This window comes from Panthera tigris, chromosome E1 (genome assembly GCF_018350195.1).
Source record: "Panthera tigris isolate Pti1 chromosome E1, P.tigris_Pti1_mat1.1, whole genome shotgun sequence".
NCBI lineage: Eukaryota > Metazoa > Chordata > Mammalia > Carnivora > Felidae > Panthera > Panthera tigris.
Window position 1 is genome coordinate 26,955,488 of NC_056673.1, and position 22,500 is coordinate 26,977,987.

Genomic DNA, 22,500 nt, shown 5'->3' on the forward strand with positions numbered 1-22,500 from the left:
GGAGAAGAAGGAGAAGGAGAAGAAGGAGAAGGAGAAGAAGGAGAAGGAGAAGGAGAAGGAGGAGAAGGAGGAGAAGGAGAAGGAGAAGGAGAAGGAGGAGAAGGAGGAGGAGGAGGAGAAGGAGAAGGAGAAGGAGAAGGAGAAGGAGAAGGAGAAGGAGAAGGAGAAGGAGAAGGAGAAGGAGGAGAAGGAGAAGAAGGAGGAGAAGGAGAAGAAGGAGGAGAAGGAGAAGAAGGAGGAGAAGAAGAAGGAGGAGTAGGAGAAGGAGAAGAAAGAGGAGGAGGAGAAGGAGAAGAAAGAGGAGGAGGAGAAGGAGAAGGAGGAGGAGGAGGAGGAGGGGGAGGAGGAGGAGGAGGGGGAGGAGGAGGAGGAGGGGGAGGAGGAGGGGGGGAGGAGGAGGAGGGGGGGAGGAGGAGGAGGAGGGGGTGAGGAGGAGGGAGAGGAGGAGGAGGGGGAGGAGGAGGGAGAGGGGGAGGAGGACGGGAAGTCAACAACAAGAGATCCAAACCAAAAAAGAAGCAATGTGCAAAGGAAATCCAAGAGAATACCACGTTCAGATTGATGGGGGGCTCCAGAGTGATGACTCCAAGAAAGAAAACAGAATTGATAATATTTTTTTGGTGTTACCAAGTGGGAAGTGACATAGAAAAGTGTTTTACAGAGCTGGCAGAAGTGAGAGAAGAGATTGAAAAAACTATACAAATGAAAAACATGTTAATTCCAAAACAAAAAGTTAAAAAAAAAAAAAAAAAAGGAAAACAGGGACAATATATTAATTGACTTAATAGAAAACAATACTTATACCTGTTTAGCATCCAATCCACAGCATAAAAATTTAAAGCTGCAAGCCATCCTAGACTTATTCTAGCATCAACTTGCTGACTTTATATACACAAAAAAAGGAGTTTTGGAGATGTTAAATGACATACATCAATTATTGCCACAAATTCCAGATGTATCAGTTGTTGCTACTGAACATACTCAGCCTAGTCTACACATGGACATGGTTTTAGTAGCTGGATATATCAGCAATGCTGGCATTCTGAATTCTGGGTCTAGCTATACTTCTAAGCATGTAAAATTAGGGAGATAACAACTTCTAGATCTTAAGTTTTCTATAAAATAGAAGAATGGTACCTTCCTATATTACTTTAGTTAACACAAGGGTCAGATTAGATACTGGATTTTAAAAAACATTAAAAATAATTAAAAAGTTGTTTATATTAGTAACAATTATTAGCAAACATAAGCATTATGATGTGAGGAACAGAGACATAATATCTGGTTGATACATAAGGCAAAGCAAATACCAAGGCCAACTTGTCTCTTTCCAGGCAGAGCAGATGCTCATAGCTCTTTGATTCATTTGTTTTATATTTGGTTATTTGGTTATTCTATATTCATATTTGAAAGTCTTGTTTTTAATTAAAAACCATAACTATCCTTAGTTGATTTCCACTTAATAATGCCTTTTTAAAAAGCCCATCTGTTATTAAAATATATGTTTTTCCCCCTCTAGGCTAATGGTTTTTTGGGGTCTCAGATTCCACTGAGAATAAAGCTATGAATACATTCCTCATAAAACGTGTGTATACTCAAAAATAAACTCAAAATGGATGAAAGACCTAAACGTAAGACCGGAAGCCATCAAAATCCTAGATGAGAAAACAGGCAACAACTTCTTTGACCTCGGCTACAGCAACTTTTTATTTGACATGTCACCAGAGGCAAGGGAAATAAAAGCAAAAATGAACTATTGGGACCTCATCAAGATAAAAAGCTTCTGCATGGCAAAGGAAACAATCAGCAAAACTAAAAGGCAATCGATGGAATGGAGAAGATATTTGCAAATGACGTATCAGATAAAAGGTTAGTATCCAAAATCTATAAAAACTTATCAAACTCAACACCCAAAAAACAAAACTATCCAGATAAGAAATGGGCAAAAGACATGAATACATACTTTTCCAAAAAAGACATCCACATGGTTAACAGACACATGAAAAGATGCTCAACATCACTCATTACCAGGGAAATACAAATCAAAACCACAATGAAATATCACCTCACACCTGTCAGAATGGCTAAAATTAACAACTCAGGCAACAACAGATGTCAGCGAGGATGTGGAGAAAGAGGAACCCTTTTACACTGCTGGTGGGAATGCAAACTGGTGCAGTGACTCTGGAAAACAGTATGAAGGTTCCTCAAAAAATTAAAAATACAACTACCCCACAACACAGCAATTGTACAACTAGGTATTTATCCAAAGGATACAGGTGTGCTGTTTTCAAGGAGCAGAGGCACCTCAATGTTTATAGCGGTGCTATAGACAATAGCCAAAGTATGGAAAGAGCCCAAATGTCCATTGACTGATGAATGGATAAAGAAGATATGGTGTATATCTATATCTATATCTATCTATCTCTATATATTTCTATACATATACATATACATTGGAATATTACTCGGTGATCAAAAAGAATGAAATCTTTACATTTGCAACAATGTGGATGGAACTAGAACATATTATGCTAAGCGAAATTAGTCAGAGAAAGACAAATATCATATGACTTCACTCATATATGGAATTTAAGAAACAAAATAGATGAACACAAGGGAAGGGAAGCAAAAATAATATAAAAACAGAGAGGGAGACAAACCAGAAGAGACTCTTAAACACAAAGAACAAACTGGGGGTTGCTGGTGGGGTGCTGGGTGGGGGGAAGGGCTAACTAAAGGGGTGAGGGGCAATAAGGAAGATACTTGTTCGGATGAGTACTGGGTGTTATATGTAAGCGATGATTCGCCAAATTCTATTCCTGAAATTATTATTATACTGTATGTTAACTAACTTGGATCTAAATTAAAAAAAAAAGACTATGGGAAATATACTTGAAAGTCCAAGAATAGCAAAATTATGTTAGTAGGGAAAGGAATTAAAAAAGTGATTCAATATATATAATAATTTTCTTATGAGTCTTCATTCATGAGAGACATAGATTTTATTTGTATCATCTTATGAAAACCAGATCACATGAATAACCAAGAAATCCAGGAAGATGTTTATGAATCAATTTTGTTAGATTTTCTGTGTTTAAATATGTGCTTTTACTTAATCCACTCTCTGTAATATATAATTAACCCACAGGAAATTATAGATTCAGTATTGGTTGATTTGGGGATAACATTTACATACCTGTGTTATTTCTAATCATATTTTCAGTTTTGAGTAATGGTTTGACCATAACGTGGCTTACTTTTTATTTTTCTAAATAATCATATGTACATATATATGTATTACTTTTTAATATAAATGTTTATATTCATAATTACTATTTATTCTTACTATAAAAAAGGACTGTAAAAAACAGTTTTATTTCAAAATGTTAATTAGCCTGATTTTACATATAAACACAGACTACTAAGTTAATAAAAAAAAATGGGTGTGTACTTATGTGGGCACATGCACTTAACAAACACACAAGACAATTTTCCAAACAACTTCATTTCATAGGTTAATGAACAAATCTAGGAAGGAAGATGTATTTTATAGATAATCTTTCAAAAATCTCTTTTACATCCCTTTTTTTTGGGTCTATGTTGATTTCTACTGTCATTCCTAAGAAGCGACTCAGTTAACAATATTCTTAGGAATTTTCCTGCAAAGAATGAAACACCTATCTTGTAACATTAAGATATCGGTTGATATACAGCTTATGCTCAGGTGTAAAAAGGCCTCAGCCTTTCTTCCCTCTAGCTGTTAAAGGGTAAGTTTATTGTAATTGTTCTTTTCTATTTCCTCTCCTCTCCTCTCTCCTCTCCTCTCCTCTCCTCTCCTCTCCTCTCCCCTCCTCTCCCCTCCTCTCCCCTCCTCTCCCCTCCTCTCCCCTCCCCTCCCCTCCCCTCCCCTCCCCTCCCCTCCCCTCCCCTCTCCCCTCCTCCCCTCCCCTCTCCTCCCCTCTCCTCCCCTCCCCTCCCCTCCCCTCCCCTCCCCTCTCCTCTCCTTTCCTTTCCTTCTTTCTTTTTTTAACGTTTATTTTTGAGAGACAGAGACAGAGCGTGAGCGGGAGAGTGGCAGAAAGAGAGAGAATCCAAAGCAGGCTCCAGGCTCTGAGCTGTCAGCACACAGCCTGACACGGGGCTCGAACCCACAAACCATGAGATCATGACCTGAGCCGAAGTCAGATGCTTAACTGACTAAATCACCCAGGCACCCCTGTAATTGCCATTTCTTAAGAGTTCCCAAATAATTTCCTCTAAACATGGTAAAATATTTTGACGTTATTCTTAAAAACTTTGGACTCATAGCCTGACCCACCTATTTGTCCCCCTTATTCAGTTAGTGGTCTGCTTGGTAATACTTAAAAACACATAATGGACAAAGAATGTTTCGGCTCCTAAACTTCATTAGCGACATCAACTTACTCTGGTTTCTGGCAAAGTGTTTCAGCTTAGTGAGTTGTCTTGTGGATTCTTTATTTCTCTATTCTAAAATCAAGATTATAATCACTTTTATATTTCAGCTTTTCTAAATATTCTATCCCAAATAATGTATTATTTATTTTTATGCTGGGAGTTTTCTTCTTTAAAGTAACTATTAACAATTTCACCTTAGCCATAACTTTTTTAAGGACAATTAAAGTATTCTATTGTTTTCTCTACTGTTCTTACTTGTGCAGTCTCTGCATGTTCCAGCATTTCTTCGAATTCCTGATACTCTTCATCATCTGGTTCAGCACCTGAGAGGCGAGCTGCCCTGGCCATGAAATATGGAGGCAGCTCTCCAATTGCTGTACCGATACCCTATGTGCAAAACCAAAATACTCACATGAGATTCTGTTCTCAACATAAGAATACTAAACAGATTAAATCTATATTTTTCTACATTGCCAAAACCACATTAAGATGCATGTATTAGGGAGGAAAGCATATACTACATAATCAAGAGAACATGAGTGTGACTCTTGGCCCTAATAGTGACCAATACAAAGCCAGGCGAGATAATATACACTAAACTCTTAGACAATTCCTGGTGCATGGCAGACATTAGATTAACGTTAGTTCTCTAAGCATCTCTACTTATACTCTGTGATTTCTGTCAGTTTTTTCCCTCTTTTCAAATCATTTGGTAATGAGTATTCACTAGTACAAGTTTTAGATAAAACTTTCTAGGAAATCTTCTGGTATTTAAGATGCTGTTTCAATCTGGTATTTAAGGTATTTAATCTGGTATTTAGGGTGCTGTTTTAATTTTTTTGTGTGTGCAGAGTTAAAACTTTTAACAAATAGTGGTCAGGAAGCCCCTTGAAAACTCAACATTAGGATGGATAAATTTTCACCACAGGAAAAATGTTTATTTCCTCAGGACATTGAGTGACTCATGTTTCAGTCACTTTGTGGATTCTTGTTTTTGAAGAGAATTTTTTTTTCACTCAACTTAAAACATAGGATGAAAACAAAGGTAAGAGAATCAGGAACTTGGTTTGGACTTAAATGGCTTAAATACAAGATAGATGATAATGTAAAAGGTATATGGTTTCTAGGAAAATTCTCAACTTTGAGCCATCCTTCTCTGCCTTGAGTCATAGTGAATGAAAAAGTTTTGCTAATTCTCAGAAGCAATTTTAGGTCTATTTGCTCTGTACTATGACTTTGTCAACAAATGCCTTGAAAAGAATCCCCAAGGAACATTATCAAATTCAAATATTTCATGTTCACAGTGTTATATTTCAATGTGTGGGATCAATAATCTCCGAATGAGACTGCATTATCCACATATGAAACAAGAATTCTGAAAAAGAATATACTTAAGTGTCAAAAGAAGCAGGCTATATTTAGTTAAAGAATAAAGAGAGAGAGATGAGAGGGAGGAGAGACATATACATCACGGGATATATAAATAAAACAAATCATATTTTGCTAAACAAAAAAAGTTAATGTTAGTCAACTTTGGAGAATGTTAAGAGAACCAACTTATTATTTAAAAAACAGGTAAATAAAGGGGAAAAATCCATTACTTATCCTCTCTTACCTATATGAAAGATATCTTGGGGTAACCAAATTGGTGATAAGGAGTTTTCTTTATAAAAACATTCCAGTCAATAAGTAAAGTAAAAAAAAATGATGTAATTGGTTTACCCCCATTTTATAACCCTTAATAATGGAATTGTATAACAATGGTGATAATACCACAAAAGGAAAGACAATCAGACATTACTGTACCTCGTGATAGAAATACACAAGACTATAACATGTATTCTCGACAAAAAAATTTTTTTCAAGCCTCTCTAACTATCAACTCACAGGAAACATAGGGAACAGATAAACATATTTAAACTATACCAACTGGGATATAATTAGTAAAATCGAGACTGTGAGAAATTATATTTGACAAACAACCCAGTTTCAACAACAAATAAATATGAAAAGAAAAACAAAGAAACACCATCAGAAAAATCTGAACATTAACTAGGTAGCTGATCTGAAGAGACTATTCCTAATTTCTCTTAGGTGTGATAATGTTTTTTTAAGTCCTAAGACTGATATATTTACAGATGAAATGTGATATGTTATCTAGGATATGCCTCAAGATAGTGGAGAGCCTACAGAGGAGGGATCAGATAAAACAATATTAGCCAGGGATTAATATTAACTGAGTTTGGGTGATAATATATTAAATTAATTATATAAATCTCTGTACTTAAAAAAATTTTTTTCCCATTACAAAAAGTAGGAAGTTAATTGCAACATGTTATTCAAAACATGAACTTCTCTTAAAACCTGTTAACTCAAATGTTTAATAGTTCTGAAAGCAATCATATGATTCAAACTCATGACAAGTTTCCTTAAAGTTAAAAAGGAAGTAATAATGGACTGAAATGAAATCAAGAGCTACATACTATATTACACTTGGTTGACTATATTTATTGTTATAGTTGGATTCTGCTCATGTTTTCCCACATTAGCAAGAAACAAGAATGGTGATCATGACTCAATATTCTGTTTTTTACACAAATAGATAAAAAGAAATACAGTTATCCAGACAGGTCCCCCAAAACACATTATATTCTAGACACAAAAGTTTATTTAGTTATCTCAAATTAGGTACTGCAGTCCCATAATTTCATGATTCTTACAAAATAATTTTATAATTCTTGCAAAATCAAAACAAAAAACCAAAACAGAAGTGTGGAACACTAAAAACTGTCAGCCTAGGCTTAATTAAGGGGAAGAAATAACTGGTTTCCTTATTGCAAAAGAAAGAGACAAGTAGTTTTTAGTCAAGCAATAATTCAGAAAGCTCTTCTAAAAACCATCTGCTCCATATCAATTGATTACCTTGAAGACCCTGCTTCTTGAATTGGAGAAGATTTTAACATGCACAAAATATGCAAAACCAAGAGGGAAATATCTTCCTGGAGTATCAATTATATTCAAAGAATTAGGGGAGGAGGAAAATCCTGAATGTTCATGCTTTTAAAAAGTTTTGTCAAGTGGATTCACAAGCAAATCAGTATTTTGCTTTTCACTGATGGGAATCATAAGTTTAATAGTAAAAATATGGAGAGCAGAAAATTTTACATATGCTGATTCTCAGATATTATGGTAGTTTTGTATTATCTATGTGTTAATAATTTTTTTAAACAAAATGATTTTTCTATTACATATTCCAATTACAAACATAAATCAGAGGTTAAAAGCAGAAGTTAGGAGGGTAAGCTTGAAACCACTGAGAAATGCAGGGTTCTTACAGAAAACAATTATACCAATTCTAGTAAAATTTTCAAGACTGTTTTGCACATAGAGAAAATTTGCTTCCAGTTTCCCTTGAGGTCAGTTTTCAAATGGCTGTAAGAAGGAATGAAGTTCGGGGCGCCTGGGTGGCTCAGTCGGTTAAGCGTCCGACTTCAGCTCAGGTCACGATCTCACACTCCGTGAGTTCGAGCCCCGCGTCGGGCTCTGGGCCGATGGCTCAGAGCCCGGAGCCTGCTTCCGATTCTGTGTCTCCCTCTCTCTCTGGCCCTCCCCCATTCATGCTCTGTCTCTGTCTCAAAAATAAATAAGTGTTAAAAAAAAAATTAAAAAAAAAAGAAGGAATGAAGTTCTGACACATGCTACAACATGGATGAAACTTGAAAACCTTATGCCAAGCAAAATAAGCCAGACATAGAAAAACAAGTATTATATGATTCCATTTAGATGGGGTATCTAGAATTGACACAATCAAAGAAGAAGAAAATAGAAAAGGCTCTGGAGTTATTGTTTTAATGGGTACATATTTCTGTTTGGGATGACAAAATGTTCTGGCAATGATGACACAACATTGTGAATATACTTAAGGCCAATAAACTGTGTACTTAAAAACGGTTAAAATGGTAAAACTTTCCTTATATATATTTTACCACAATAATCACCCCCTAACCATGAACTTAACAAATACATGACCTTAAAAGGTGATGCTCTCTATCTAAAAGTCAACACACATGCTCTCGCCCCTGCCCTGCTGTCCCACTTTACAAATCTTTATTCTTAGATCTCAACCAAAACACTGCTTCTTCATGGAAATCTTCCTTGAATCATAAACTAGGGAAAATGTCTGTGTTATACAGATTTCTCCTTCATATTTATACGGTTTTTCCATGATATTTACTTATGCATTTTTTCCATGATAATTATTTCCCTCACTGGAACGTAAAGTTCCAATGAGACTGTTCAGTTTTGCTCACTCTGAATCTCTGGTGCTTGGATGCATAGTAACTATTATTGGAATTCATGAGTGAAATGAAAATTTGTGAAGCTTTGCACTGGTGACACAAATTATGGAAGATCAAAAGATTCAAACTGAAAAAAAGTAACTAATGATCAACAATATCAAACAATTCATGGGGCACCTGGGTGGCTCAGTTGGTTAAGTGTCCTACTTCCGCTCAGGTCATGATCTCACGGTCCATGAGTTCGAGCCCCGTGTCAGGCTCTGTGCTAACAGCTCAGAGCCTGGAGCCTGCTTCAGATTCTGTGTCTCCCTCTCTCTCTCTCTCTGCCCCTCCCCCCTTCATGCTCTGTCTCTGTCTCAAAAATAAATAAACATTAAGAAAAAAATTTAAAAAAAACACACAAAAAAACCCAATTCACTTCAGCGTGCTCCAAAGACCTACATAAACAAGCTGAAATTAAGAGCAACCCTGGTCTTTTTTTTTTTTTTTTAACGTTTATTTATTATTGAGAGACAGAGAGAGACAGAGTATGAGCGTGGGAGGGGCAGAGAGAGGAGGAGACACAGAATCCAGAATCCGAAGCAGGCTCCAGGCTCTGAGCTGTCAGCACAGAGCCCGACACGGCGCTCGAACTCATGAATGTGAGATCATGACCTGAACTGAAGTCGGACGCTCAACTGACTGAGCCACCCAGGCGCCCCCAACCCTGGTCTTTATCCTATAATTGGATGTACTCCACATTTTAATTATTTTACTGATTCACTACATTTGTAATGATAGCAACGTCTGTAAAGACATACTACTTTGCAAAGTACAAACTGGATAAAAATGTCAAATAAGATATGAGTTTGTTTTTCAGTTTTCTTTAATGTTTATTATTTTTGAGAGAGACAGAAACAGAGAGACAGAGAATGAGAGGGAGAGGGGTAGAAAGAGAGGGAGACAGAATCCAAAGCATCAAATAAGATGTGAGTTGTTTTTTTTTTTTAACGTTTATTTATTTTTGAGACAGAGAGAGACAAAGCATGAACAGGGGAGGGGCAGAGAGAGAGGGAGACACAGAATCGGAAGCAGGCTCCAGGCTCTGAGCCATCAGCCCAGAGCCCAACGCAGGGCTCGAACTCACAGACTCACAGACCGTGAGATCGTGACCTGAGCTGAAGTCAGACGCTTAACCGACTGAGCCACCCAGGCGCCCCAAGATGTGAGTTTTTAATCAAGCAAGACATTCTTTTGAACAGAACAAAACATATGGGTGTGAACACAAACGAAAGGGTAAACTCATCTATGAAAGGGTAAACTACAAATCAAGGCTGACACACTCTATATCAAGGTTTCTCAACCTCAGCAGTATGGACATTTTATGACTGTATCCCATTTAACCATTTTAAAATATAAAACTAAGTGGCATTAACTGCATTCACAATGTTGTGCAACCACCATCACTATCTATTTCCAGTATTTTTCATCACCCAAATGGAAATACTGCACCCATTAAGCATTAACTTTCTCATCCCACACAACGCTGGTAACTTCAAAGGTACTTCTTATCTCTATGAATTTGACTCTTCTATTTTATTTTTATCTATACTTTTTTTAAAGTTTATTTATTTTGAGAGAGAGAGAAAGAGTGTGTGTGTGAGTGCGGGGGGGGGGGGGAGGGCTGAGAGGGAAAGAGAGAATCCTAAGCAAGCCTAGATTGTCACAGTGGAGCCCAACATGGGACTCAATCCCACCAACTGTGAGATCATGACCTGAGACAAAATCAGAGTTGAACACTTAACTGACTGAGCCGCTCAGGTGCCCCCAATTTGACTCTTCTGGACAATTCACATAAGTGCAATCATATAGTATCTGTCTTTCTAGTAATGGCTTATTTCATTTAACATAATGTTTTTGAGGTTCATACTGTAGTACTATTCAGAACTTCATTCCTTTTTATGGATGAATAATATTCCATTATACGTATATACTACATTTTATCCATGTATCTGTTGCGGGACACTGGGTTGTTTCCACCTTTCTGAAAATGTGGAGGGGTGCCTGGGTGGCTCAGTTAACCGCCCAGTACTTGATTTCAGCTCAGCTCATAATCTCATGGTGAGAGTAAGCCAGTGTTGGGCTCTGCATGGACAGTGTGGAGCCTACTTGGGATTCCCCCCCTGCCCCGCCCCTCCTGTGCTCTCTGTCTCAAAATAAATAAACATTTAAAAAATTAAAAAAAAAAAAAAAGAAAATGTGGATAATATTACTGAGGAATGAAGTACAAGTATCTGTACTTATACCTGAGTCCCAGTTTTCAGTTCTTGTGGGTATTTATGTAGGAGTGGAATTAGAGGAGGGTCATATGGTAATTCTAAATTTAGGTTTTTGAGAATCCACCAAACTCTTTTCCCTAGCAGCTAAATTACTTTACATTCCCAACAGTCTACAAGAGTTCCAATTTCTCCATATCCTGATACTTGTTTTCTTTTTTAAAAAATAATAGCAAAGGGATATTTCCTTGTGGTTTGAATTTGCACTTCCCCAATGACTAAATGATGCTGAGAATCTGTGCACTTATTGGCCATTAGTGTATCTTCTTTGGAGAAAAGTCTATTCAAGTCCTTTGCCCATTTTTAAAATTGGGTTGTTAAGTTGTAGAAGTTCTTCAAACATTCTGGATATTAAACCTTTATCAGATATATGATTTGTGAACATCCCCTTGCATTCTGTGGGTTATCTTTTCACTCTCTTGATAATGTTTTTTTTTTTTTTTTTTTTTTGACATAAAAGAGGTTTTTATTTTAGTGAAGTTCAACTTACCTATTACTTTTTCTTGTTGTCTATGTTTTTGGGGTGTCATATTTAAGAAACCATTGCCAAATCCAACACCATGCAGACTGTCTCTACATCTTCCTCTAAGAGTTGTACAGTTTTAGTTCGTAAGCTTAAGTCCCTGATGCATTTTGAGTTAATTTTTACAGAAGGTAAGGGTCCAAATCCATTATTCTGAATGTGTATATGGTTTTCCCAGCACCTTTTGTTGAAAGGACTATCCATATAAATATTGAGAACAATAGGAACCAATTTAAATGTAACTTGATATGCGCTCCACTTTATATGTGACAAAAGACAATTTCAAAAAAGGAAATATGAAGAGCACTCAGCCAATTAACTAGGATTAATCAACATTCTTGTACTATGTACAAAACCTTATACTGACTGCTGTGAGGGTAATAAATTTAAGGTACAGTTTATATTTTTTAGGAGCTTAAAATTTATTTGGGAAAGTAAGCCACTACACTAGTCTAGTTAACTAATTTAAGGCATGCATGGAGCTAGGCCAAATGAACACTTCAAACAATATGAACTATGGGAGTTGGAGGAGGCAGTTATCACTGCCAGCTGCGATGGAAGTTTTTCTTTGTTGGCATTAGTGTTAATCCAGCCATGTAAATCATTTGTGAAGGAACTAAAGCAAAACAGAAAACCGAATCCATATACATGGTCTCTTTCTAGCACGTTCCAAGTATCTTCTGTTATTTTAATAATAATTTTTCATCAAAAGACTAATGTGGTCAAATTTATAAAACATATGCAACTAGTACAATGAATTTTGTTTCCAGTGCTTATAAAAGAGTAACAGGAAATACGACAATTTTTCCTGCCTTTCATATTCAACAAATTCAAAATATGGCATTTCCCTTACAATTCTTTTAAAACACAACATACTAGGCTATAGTATATATAACTGACAAATAAGTTATATTAAAAACGAAGACGATCGTATGAAACACACACACACACAGACAATACAGTTGTTAACCTTTAAATAAGTGTATTTGAAAACTTTCCCTCTTCCATGGGTATGGCATTCATGTTCATTTTAGTCAAGATTTTTAACTGATCTGTTCCATATGTTTTATTTTATAAGACACTGTTAGGGGAAAAAAGTTACAGAGAACCTATAACTTAATGAATCCAAATGACAAAAAATGTTCAAAGAGTAACAGAAAGTCTTTAGCAAATGAACTATTCCTCAATGATACACATTTGAATGAATATAGGCATATAGAAAAAAAAAGAATACTTTGTATGGATTAAAATAATCTGTCACTGGATATATAGTACAAAAGCTTCCCAAAATACACTTAAGCAAACCATAAAAAGAATAATTGGTACAACTGAAAGCAAGATCACCATATACAACCATATAGTCTGATACCCTCACTACAGTAAAGCTTGGTCTATTAAAAAAATATCTGACCTTACTTCAGTATTACTAACAACTCAGAAAATGAAATAAGCCCTCTAAGAATAAACACAGAGTATCTGAATCTAGGAGAGAGACCTACAACATTTACCAATCTGGGACTGAAAATACAACCACTTGCTATGTGTTTATCAAATATTTCACATTGGTAAAATTTTGCAAAGTAGTATAGTTGTATCATCTATCCTCCATTTCTCCTCTTGCTGTCTACATGGCATCCACTGCTTTGTTGTACCTATGGCTTCATGCCTTACTCTGAATGTCATTCATGAATGGGGAAGCTCTAAAGGGTTTCTCTTACTTGGAAGCAGATAACTGGTGACTTCATGAATTAATTGTTTATTGACTTGCTATGTGGATATACATTTGGATTAAATTTTCAATGAGGTACAACAAAGTATCAAAATAGTGAGGTTAATTTTAGACAAATATGAAAATGGACATCTTACCCACATGCAGGCCTCAATCCTAACTTTTGAGATGATGCTCCACAAAGAAATGGTTCCTTCAATGCTCTCTTCATCTGGACAAATAATTTGATCAGGATAAGGTGGTTCAGGGAAATTAACTGAATTGCATTCATAAGCAGCTAATGTAACTGAAGCTATATGTGGACCCTATGAAACAAATATGAGAAACCTCTGATGAGAAATATTAATGAAAAAGGAATTACCAATCAATACACATGTCATTTTAACAGTACCTTAATTACTATACATAAATAGAAAAATCTTAGCTTCTAGAGAATAAGAATCTAACTACCTATTTCAAGTTGCAGTTGGTAATTTGAAAAACTAATCCTTAATCTCTTCCCAGCTTGTTTTTTTAATTCAGATTTATTGAAGTATAATTTACATATAATAGTATATAGGTATATAGTTCATTGAGTTTTGACAAATATATTGAACTGTATAAGTACAACCAACCAAGATATAGAACACTTCCATCACTACAAAAAGTTCCCTGGTGTCTTTTTATAGTCAATCTCCTTCTCCAACACCATATGATTTCTGGCTTTATTTGATTTTATTCATCTATATTCTCATTTGTAAGAATGTTATACCCTTTGATAAAAAATTCCTGTGCCCTATCCCTTTAGGCATGATTCGAGAATACCACTTTTCTGTCCTTACTTAAAAACAGTTGGTGAAGTAACTACCTCACTTATCTTTCCCAAAGATAAGAGGTCCTAAAACAAAATAAAACTGTGGAACAAATATCAGTAAGTTTTTCTTTTAAAGCAGTATTTTCTATGGAAGATTTTGTGTTGCTTTGTACCTTTATTTTAAAATATTAAAAATTAAGGGCACCTGGGTGGCTCAGTCGGTTGAGCATCCAACTTCGGCTAAGGTCATGATCTTGCAGTTTGTAAGTCTGAGGCCCACATTGGGCTCACTGCTGTCTGCCTTTCAGTGCAGAGCCCGCTTCAGATCCTCTGTCCCCCTTTCTCTGCCCCTCCCCTGCTTGTGCTCTCCCAAAAAATAAATATAAAAAACAATAAACTAAAATATTACAAATTAATAATAATCACATAGGTTAAAATGGATTAATATTAGATGTGTGATAAAGGCTTAATAAACACAATGGTTCCCAAGTGCACATGCATGCCAAGGTGAGGGGTCTGTATAAGAACCAACTAGGGAATTTGTTAAATATACAAATTCCTGGGTTCCCTAAAATAGATTTATTCAATAGGTGGGGATAGGAACCTGTATGTTTTAAATGAGTTTATTTAGAATTTCAAATAAGTTAGGTTCTCTAATAGGCTAGGTTTAGGAACCACTGGGATAACAGTAAATTAAGGGTCAGGAATGAAACCTTTTTTTTTTTTTAACGTTTATTTTATTTTGAGAGAGACAGAGACAGAGAGAGAATCCCAAGCAGGCTCTGTGTTAGCAGAGTGGGGCTCGAACCCACAAATCATGAGATCATGACCTGAGCCAAAACCAAGAGCCAGATGCTTAACCGACTGAACCACTCAGGCGCCCCAGGAATTAAACAACCTTAGACAAAGTCACTTAACTTTTTTTCTGGGCCTCAGTTTACTCTTCTGCAAAGCAAAAAAATTAAGACTCATAGTTTTATTCAGCTCCAAAATAAAAAACTCCAAATATAATCAAATATGTGAATTAAAATCTAACAATAATTTCCAAAGTTCTCATGAGGTATCAGAGCTAAACACTGGACATCCTTAACACGTTTCTTTAACATACAAGCTGTAAATATTTACTTTAAAGCATACTGTAGACCTAGTGGCTATAAGCATAACTTCTAGAGCCACATGTTCTGGTTCAGGTTCTGGACTCTGTAACTTACCTTCTGAGTCTTGCTCTCCTAATCTATAAAATGGAAATAATCAAATACCTTCAGAACCTACATTCTGGGGATACCATAAAATTTAAATCAGTCAACTTATATAAAGTACCCAGCTTAGAATAAACCCTCAAAATGTACTAGCCATTAGTTATTATGAAGAAAAATACTGTATTTGTAGAATAAAATTTTGTAGAATAGCAAATAAAAATATAGTAAAAATTTTTGTTATACAATATTATGTTTTAGATAATATAATATTAAATTGTATGCATTAATATATTAAAATATATATATAATTTTATCCTCTCTAGCTCTATACACATACACACATACAGTAAGTGGTCTCGGTATACAAGAGGTTTTTTTTTTAATTTCTTTTCTTAAAGTTTACTTGTTTTGAGAGTGAGAAAGAGAGAGAGAGAGAGAGAGTCAGGTGGTGGGGGGGAGGAGCAGAGGAAGAAGGAGAAAGAGACTCCTAAGCAGGCTCCATGTTCAGTGCAGGGCCCAACGTGGGGCTTGATCTTACCACCACGAGATCACGACCTGAGCCTATATCAAAAGTCCGACGCTTAACCGATTGAGCCACCCAGAGGCCCTGAGAGCCTTTTTAAATCATAAGGTAAAAAAATTAGTGGTTCAAAGACAAAAGTGCACAGATGCAACAATGAAAATAAAACATTAAGGAACTATTGCTATTAAGATAAAAGGTGATTTAAAACAAAACTTTTTGTTGTAAGTTAATACGAAAAATATATTCATAAATCTAAGCTACATTTCTCCCTATATGCAACTGGCGTTATGTGTTCAAAGAAAATCTAAAAAATGTAGTTCTGCATGTAGCACTGAATCAATTATTACTTTTTTTCTGGACCAAAAAAATCTATGTGAATTTTTAGCCTCTTCATCTTTCTCTTGAGTTTTAATTCACAGAAATTCATAAAGAGTAATATTTACATTAAAAGAATAATTACGTAAATGCTTTTGAGTAGTCACATTTTCCTTCAAAGTTATTAACCATGAAATCCACAATTGCTTCTTTGAATATTATATGCATAAAAGATTTCACAGTTGAGGGGAAAAAGAATTATTTTGTGATTCTTAAAAAAAAAAGTTTAAAGTTTGTGGAATTCAGAATTGAATAATTAGTGAAAAATTTCTTACTCTACACATATAGCTAAGTATCAGATGTAATTAAAAAAACAAACAAAAAACGTTGTAACTTCAACCTATAATGTATGAAACGCAAAAGAAAAATGTGATACCAGTAAGTAAAATAGAAGAAATTCAAGAGTTTGCCCATGATACCCCACAAACTCTCCCTATAATATACAGTACAGTCTACTTCTCAACTCTAGAAACGAACTCTAAGTGAACAAAATTAAACTGCCCTGGATACTAAATAATAATATTTCTGGGATGTACAGGAAAGAAAAACCTACATTTCTATTCTAGAAATATAAAATATGTACTTCAACAGATCAAACATATTATCCAACAAGATAAAAGACTTATTCATAGTTTCAATTTTAAGTAATTCTAAAAAGGGAAAATCTCAGCAATCTGATGAGAATTTTTTCCCTAAAGAAAGGACGGTTCATTCACACAACTAAACTGATATATACTTTCCATAACCACACTAATAAGTCATGATTACTCAGCCTTTGAGGCAGATGTGGTTCCCAGCAAAACGGACACAAATAACTCAGCTTCTTGTCCTTTGTTCATTCTCAAGAGCCCGTTTAGTCTGTACCTTGACATTTTAGTTTAAACTACGTTAATTATAGGAAACTTCACAAATTCTTTTCAACAATATAGGCTGATGGTTCCTAAATATAATTGAGTTGAATGAAATAAATATTAGTTTACATGAAAAATCCAAACACCAAGACTAAAAAATTGTTTTGATTTAAATATTTTTAAAGGTTACACATATTCAAATTAACTTTTATTTTCTACAACCTACAAGTCCTACTGCACTATATCATATATTAAATGTCTTAACTATGCTAAATGAAAAACCAAGGGATAAAGACAAACAGCTATAGTGTAAGCAGAAAACACTATCTGGACAGAACCACCATGAAACATATAAAACCCAACAATGTATTGAGCAGGAGGTTACAGCTGTCCTGAGAGCATTTAGATATTGATATGTATGGATTAGAGATCCTGGCCTTTGGTTGGGGGTTTTCTGTCTCAGATCATGAAGTGGTACGGACTTTTACACCTACAGTAAACTAAAAGACTGGACAAAACACATGGAACAATTCTTTTCAGGCATTGTACCATAGGCAGTCTATGATTTCTGACTGCTGATAGAAGGAATACAAATGAGGAAACGTTTCCTATGATGGCTCTGGCTTTTCATTTGTAGACACATTCCATGTCTATAGCAAAATCCAAAGAGAAAGAGCCCAAGCAAAGCATGGTGGTCTTGGGGTGCCTGGCTGGCTCAGTCTGAAGAGCGTGTAACTCAGGGTTGTGAATTTGAGCCCCACGTTGGGTGTAGAAATTACTAAAAATAATAAAATTTTTAAAAAACAGCATGGTGGTCTTGCTGAGTTGAGAAGTAAATCTGAGTTCAGGGAGCCTGAGTAGTTGAAATCTGTGGGACAGAATGATAATAAAGAGAAAGAACTCTAGAAACATGCACAGGGTCCTCTTGAGACTTTGATATACAAAGCTGCATTGCAGGCTAGGGTGAGATTCCATTAGGCTAGGCAAAGAACAAGTGGTGGGAAAACAACTTACACCAGTTGTAAGATAAACAATTCCTAGAGTTCACAAGGACTAGGAAACACCTGCAGTTCAACCAGCTAGAGTGCAGAGACTCGGCATTCAGGGAAGACCCTAAAAGGAGCCTAGAGTAACAGTTACTCCAGATAGGCCATAAAATGTTTTTTTTTTTTTTAAAAACCTTAAACAGATCAAGTTGATGACAGGTAACTTGACTGCCCACCAAAACAGAAAACTGATGTTCTGCAAAGAAAGACAACAAATCCATACAATAAACAATTTTAATACTACATGTCCAGCATCTAATAAGAAACAACTAGATCTGTGAAGAACGAAAATATGACCCAGAAGAAACATTAGTCAACAGAAACAGAAATGTCAGAGATAATGGAAATAGGAGACAAGAACCTAAAAACAGTAAATATAAGTAAGTTTAAGGATTTAAGCAGCAGTTGGCAAACTTCAAATTACAGACCAAATTTGGCCCATGCTAGTTTTATAAAGAAAGTTTCAAAGAATATAGCCATGTCCATTCACTTACATATCGTCTCTGGCTAATTCTGTGCTACAAGAGCAAAAGTGAATAACTCTGAAAGACTCTACAGTTCCACAAAATCTAAAATATTTATTATGTGATCCTTTGCAAAAAAAGTTTGCTGATACCTGGAAAACATAGGGGTGGCTCAGCTGGTTAAGGCTGGTTTTGGCTCAGGTCATAATCCCACAGTTTTGTGGGTTGGAGCCCCATGTAGGGCTCTGCACTGACAGTGCAAAGCCTGCCTGAGATTCTCTCTCTCCCTCTGCCCCTCCCTCACATACACTGTCTCTGTCTCCCTCAAAATAATAAACTTAAAAAAAAAAAAAAGGAAAACACAAACATGAGGAAAGAAATGGAAAGTATAAAAAATGGAACTTGTAGAGCTGAAGATAATATCTGAATGGAAAAATTCATTGGCTAGATTATCAACAGATTAGACAGACACCACAGAAGAAAATATTAGAGAACTTGAAGTCAGGGCAATAGAAAGCATCCAAACTAAAGGATACAGAGGGTAAAGACTATGAAAGAAATAAACCACAGTGACCTGTGGAATAATACCAACTAGTCTAGTATACATGTAATTGGAATCCCAGAAAGAGAGGAGAAGGTGTGTGTTGGTGGGAAGGAGTGTGTGCAGAAAAATACTTGAAGAAATAGTAGCCAAGTATTTAAGGTTTGATGAAAAATATCAATCCATCAACTCACAGATCTAAGAAATTCAACAAACCTCAGGACAAATACAGAGAAAACACTTAAATCACTGAAAATCAGCACAATCATAATCTAATCAAATTGCTATTAACTCAATAATGAAAAAAATCTCAAAAGCAACTGGAGGGGTAAAGATAAATTATCTACGGGGAAATATAGATAATACTTCTCATCAGAATAATGCAATCCAAATACAATGGAATTACTTCTCTGAAGAGCTGAAAGAAAAAAAAAATCTAGAATCCAGGGAAAATATATTCCAAAATAAAAATAACATAAAAATATTTTCAGATAAACCAAAGCCAAAAAAATCTGTTGTACCAGATCTGGACTATAACAAATATTAAAGGAAGTTCTTAGATAGAAGAAAAGTGATACCAGATGAAATCTTAATGTATACAAAGTAATAAAGAGTACTACAAATATAAAAGATCTTTCCTCCTCATTAAAAATCTTTTCAAAAATAACTAGTTGTCTGAAGTAAAAACTATAGCACATATAGAAGTAAAATATATGACAACAACAGCATACATTATGGGAGGGAGAAAAATGGAATATACCATTGCAGAGCAGTTAAATTATATATATATTTTTAAAATGTTCCATCCAAAAAAAGATAGGAAAAGAACACAAAATAGGTGGGACAAAATAAAAAATAGGTGGGACAAACAGCTTGAGGGTACACTTAAATCCAACCACACTGATAACTACATTAATTATAAATTGACCAAACATACAAATGAAAAGACAGAGAGCATCAGACTGGATTAAAGACATGACATCTATAAGAATCCCATTTTATTTTTCTTTGAAGTTTATTTTTATTTATTTTTGAGAGAGCATGCATGAGCAGGGGAAGAGCAGAGCGAGAGGGAGAGAAAGACTCCCAGGCAGGTACTGTGCTGTCAGTGCAGAGCCTGATGCAGGGCTCGATCCCATAAACCGTCAGATCATGACTTGAGCCAAAATCAAGAGTTAGACACTTACCCAACTGAGCCACCCAGGTGCTCCAAGAAGCCCATTTTATTTTATTTTTTTACAAAAATTAAAAAAAAAATTTTTGGGGGGGCGCCTGGGTGGCTCAGTCGGTTAAGCGGCCGACTTCAGCTCAGGTCATGATCTCGCGATCCATGAGTTCGAGCCCCATGTCGGGCTCTGTGCTGACAGCTCAGAGCCTGAAGCCTGTTTCAGATTCTGTGTCTCCCTCTCTCTGACCCTCCCCCGTTCATACTCTGTCTCTCTCTGTCTCAAAAATAAATAAACGTTAAAAAAAAAATTAAAAAAAAATTTTTTTTTAACGTTCATTTATTTTTGAAAGAAAGAGAGCGTGCGAGCAGGGGAGGGACAGAGAGGGAGACACAGAATCTGAAGCAGGCTCCAGGCTCTGAGCTGTCAACAGAGCCCGACACGGGGCTCAAGCCCATGAACTGTGAGATCATGACCTCAGCCGAAGTCAGACGCTTAACCAACTGAGCCACCCAGGTACCCCCCAGGAAGTCCATTTTAAACATCAAGACCCAAAAGTAAAAATAAAGGGATAAAAACATATAACCCATTTTGAAATAATCATAAAAAATATGGAGTGGCTATATTAATATCAGATAAAGTAGGATTGACTATAGGGAGTATTACTAAAGATGAATAAGGACATTTCAAAATGATAAAAGCGCTAATTCTAGAAAAGACACATCAATGCTAAATATGTAGGCACTTAACTACAGTGTAAAATACATAAAGCAAAAACTGACAGAACTGAAAGGACAAATAAATATCCACAATTACAGCTGAAAATTTCAACAACCTTCTCTTATGAGTTGACAGAACAATTAAATTGACAACCAGTATGGATACAGAAGACCTGAACAATATGGAACACTCCACCCGACAACAGCCAAATCCATATTCTTTTCAAGAACACATGGAACATTCATCAATATAGACCATATGATCTGGTATAAAACAAGTCTCAGTGTATTTAAAAGCACGTGCCATGCAGCAATGTGAAAGATCAACACAAGGAGCACTACTCAAGGAAAAGTGGCAAATGAAGGTCCTGAAGGCTAATTTCTCCAGTTAAGGTCAGTATCTTTTAACCTATGTGGTCGTAATCAAAGGAAAGCCAAACAGTTATATCTAGCCCAGACTGTTATTCCCCAGCACAGGAAGCTCTATAAATTCCCTAGAGATCAAGTCACAAGTAACATTCACTAACTGTACTCATAACCCCTGAGAGTTCCTAATTACTGCCAATGGAAGTTCCCGTTAATGATAAAGAAGTTAAATTTTATGACTGTGATGAAAAGTTATACTCTCATTAAAGTGGCAGGTTTTAGGTCTTTTTCTTTTCTTTCTTTCTTTTGGATAATCTAGTATACTTATTCTAGGTGAAGCTGTGGCAATAAGATAGTTCAGCTATTTTTAACATATCAGACATCTGGTTTTACTTCAGTTCAAAGCCTCATATATCTAGTCTCATGAGATGTATTACATTATATTTTCCAAAGTTTTGATCATGGAATAATTTTGCCTTGCCCAGGATGAACGATGTAGTGTTTAGCCAAGGACTAGTATGTCTGAGTGAGAGCAAAATTATAGTTAATTTGGGGGTAAAATTTCTTATGAGAGGAGATATGCGTATTTGTGGAAGAAGTGTTTTAACTTTTAAAATATTTTTTAAGATAAATTTTAGAAGTTACATTTCTACAATTTAAATTCTTTCATGAGCAGTATAAAAGGGGAAGTTTTAGTGATTGGTTGAAAAAATTTAACAGAGACAATTCTATGAGATCAATTTGTACTCTAACTTCAGGAATTAATATACCAAAAGTTCTAAGACAAATTTAGAATTAAAAAAAAATTGTCCTAAACAGATAAAATTATCATACCTGAAATTATACAACAGAAAAAAACCCATAAAATGGTAGTGAATATAATAATGTACCTATATAAGCTCTGAGAAAGAAGACTTGGTACCACAAACACAAAGTAGGATCTTTGTAAGGAAGGAGTGGGATATTCTTACATTAATCTCTGAAAAAAATTATATTAGTAAAATGACAGACTTATATATGCATTGCTGCTTCATTACAAAAAAAAAAAAGTTTTGGGGCACCTGGGTGGTTCAGTCGGTTGAGCATCTGACTTCAGCTCAGGTCATGATCTCAAGGTTTGAGACTTGAGCCTCGCATCAGGCTCTGTGCTGACAGCTCAGAGCCTGGAGCCTG

At 35.6% G+C, this 22,500-nt stretch overlaps 2 protein-coding genes across 5 annotated transcripts in view; one reads left to right on the forward strand and one right to left on the reverse strand.

Annotated features, from left to right (window-relative positions):
• The window catches only part of VMP1 (vacuole membrane protein 1), a 127,296-nt gene that overhangs the window by 56,533 nt on the left and 48,263 nt on the right, over positions 1-22,500 (reverse strand). For both annotated transcript variants that reach the window (XM_007086742.3, XM_042965520.1), the window contains exons 6-7: positions 13,422-13,589; positions 4,675-4,806 (exon numbers count right to left, since the gene is read on the reverse strand). In XM_007086742.3, coding sequence (XP_007086804.1) covers positions 4,675-4,806; positions 13,422-13,589 — 300 coding nt within the window. The remainder of the gene's footprint in view (positions 1-4,674; positions 4,807-13,421; positions 13,590-22,500) is intronic.
• PTRH2 (peptidyl-tRNA hydrolase 2) overlaps positions 21,176-22,500 on the forward strand; it is a 56,117-nt gene continuing 54,792 nt past the window's right edge. For all 3 annotated transcript variants that reach the window (XM_042965524.1, XM_007086741.3, XM_042965522.1), the window contains exon 1: positions 21,176-21,354. The gene's annotated coding sequence lies outside the window, so the exon portion shown is untranslated. The remainder of the gene's footprint in view (positions 21,355-22,500) is intronic.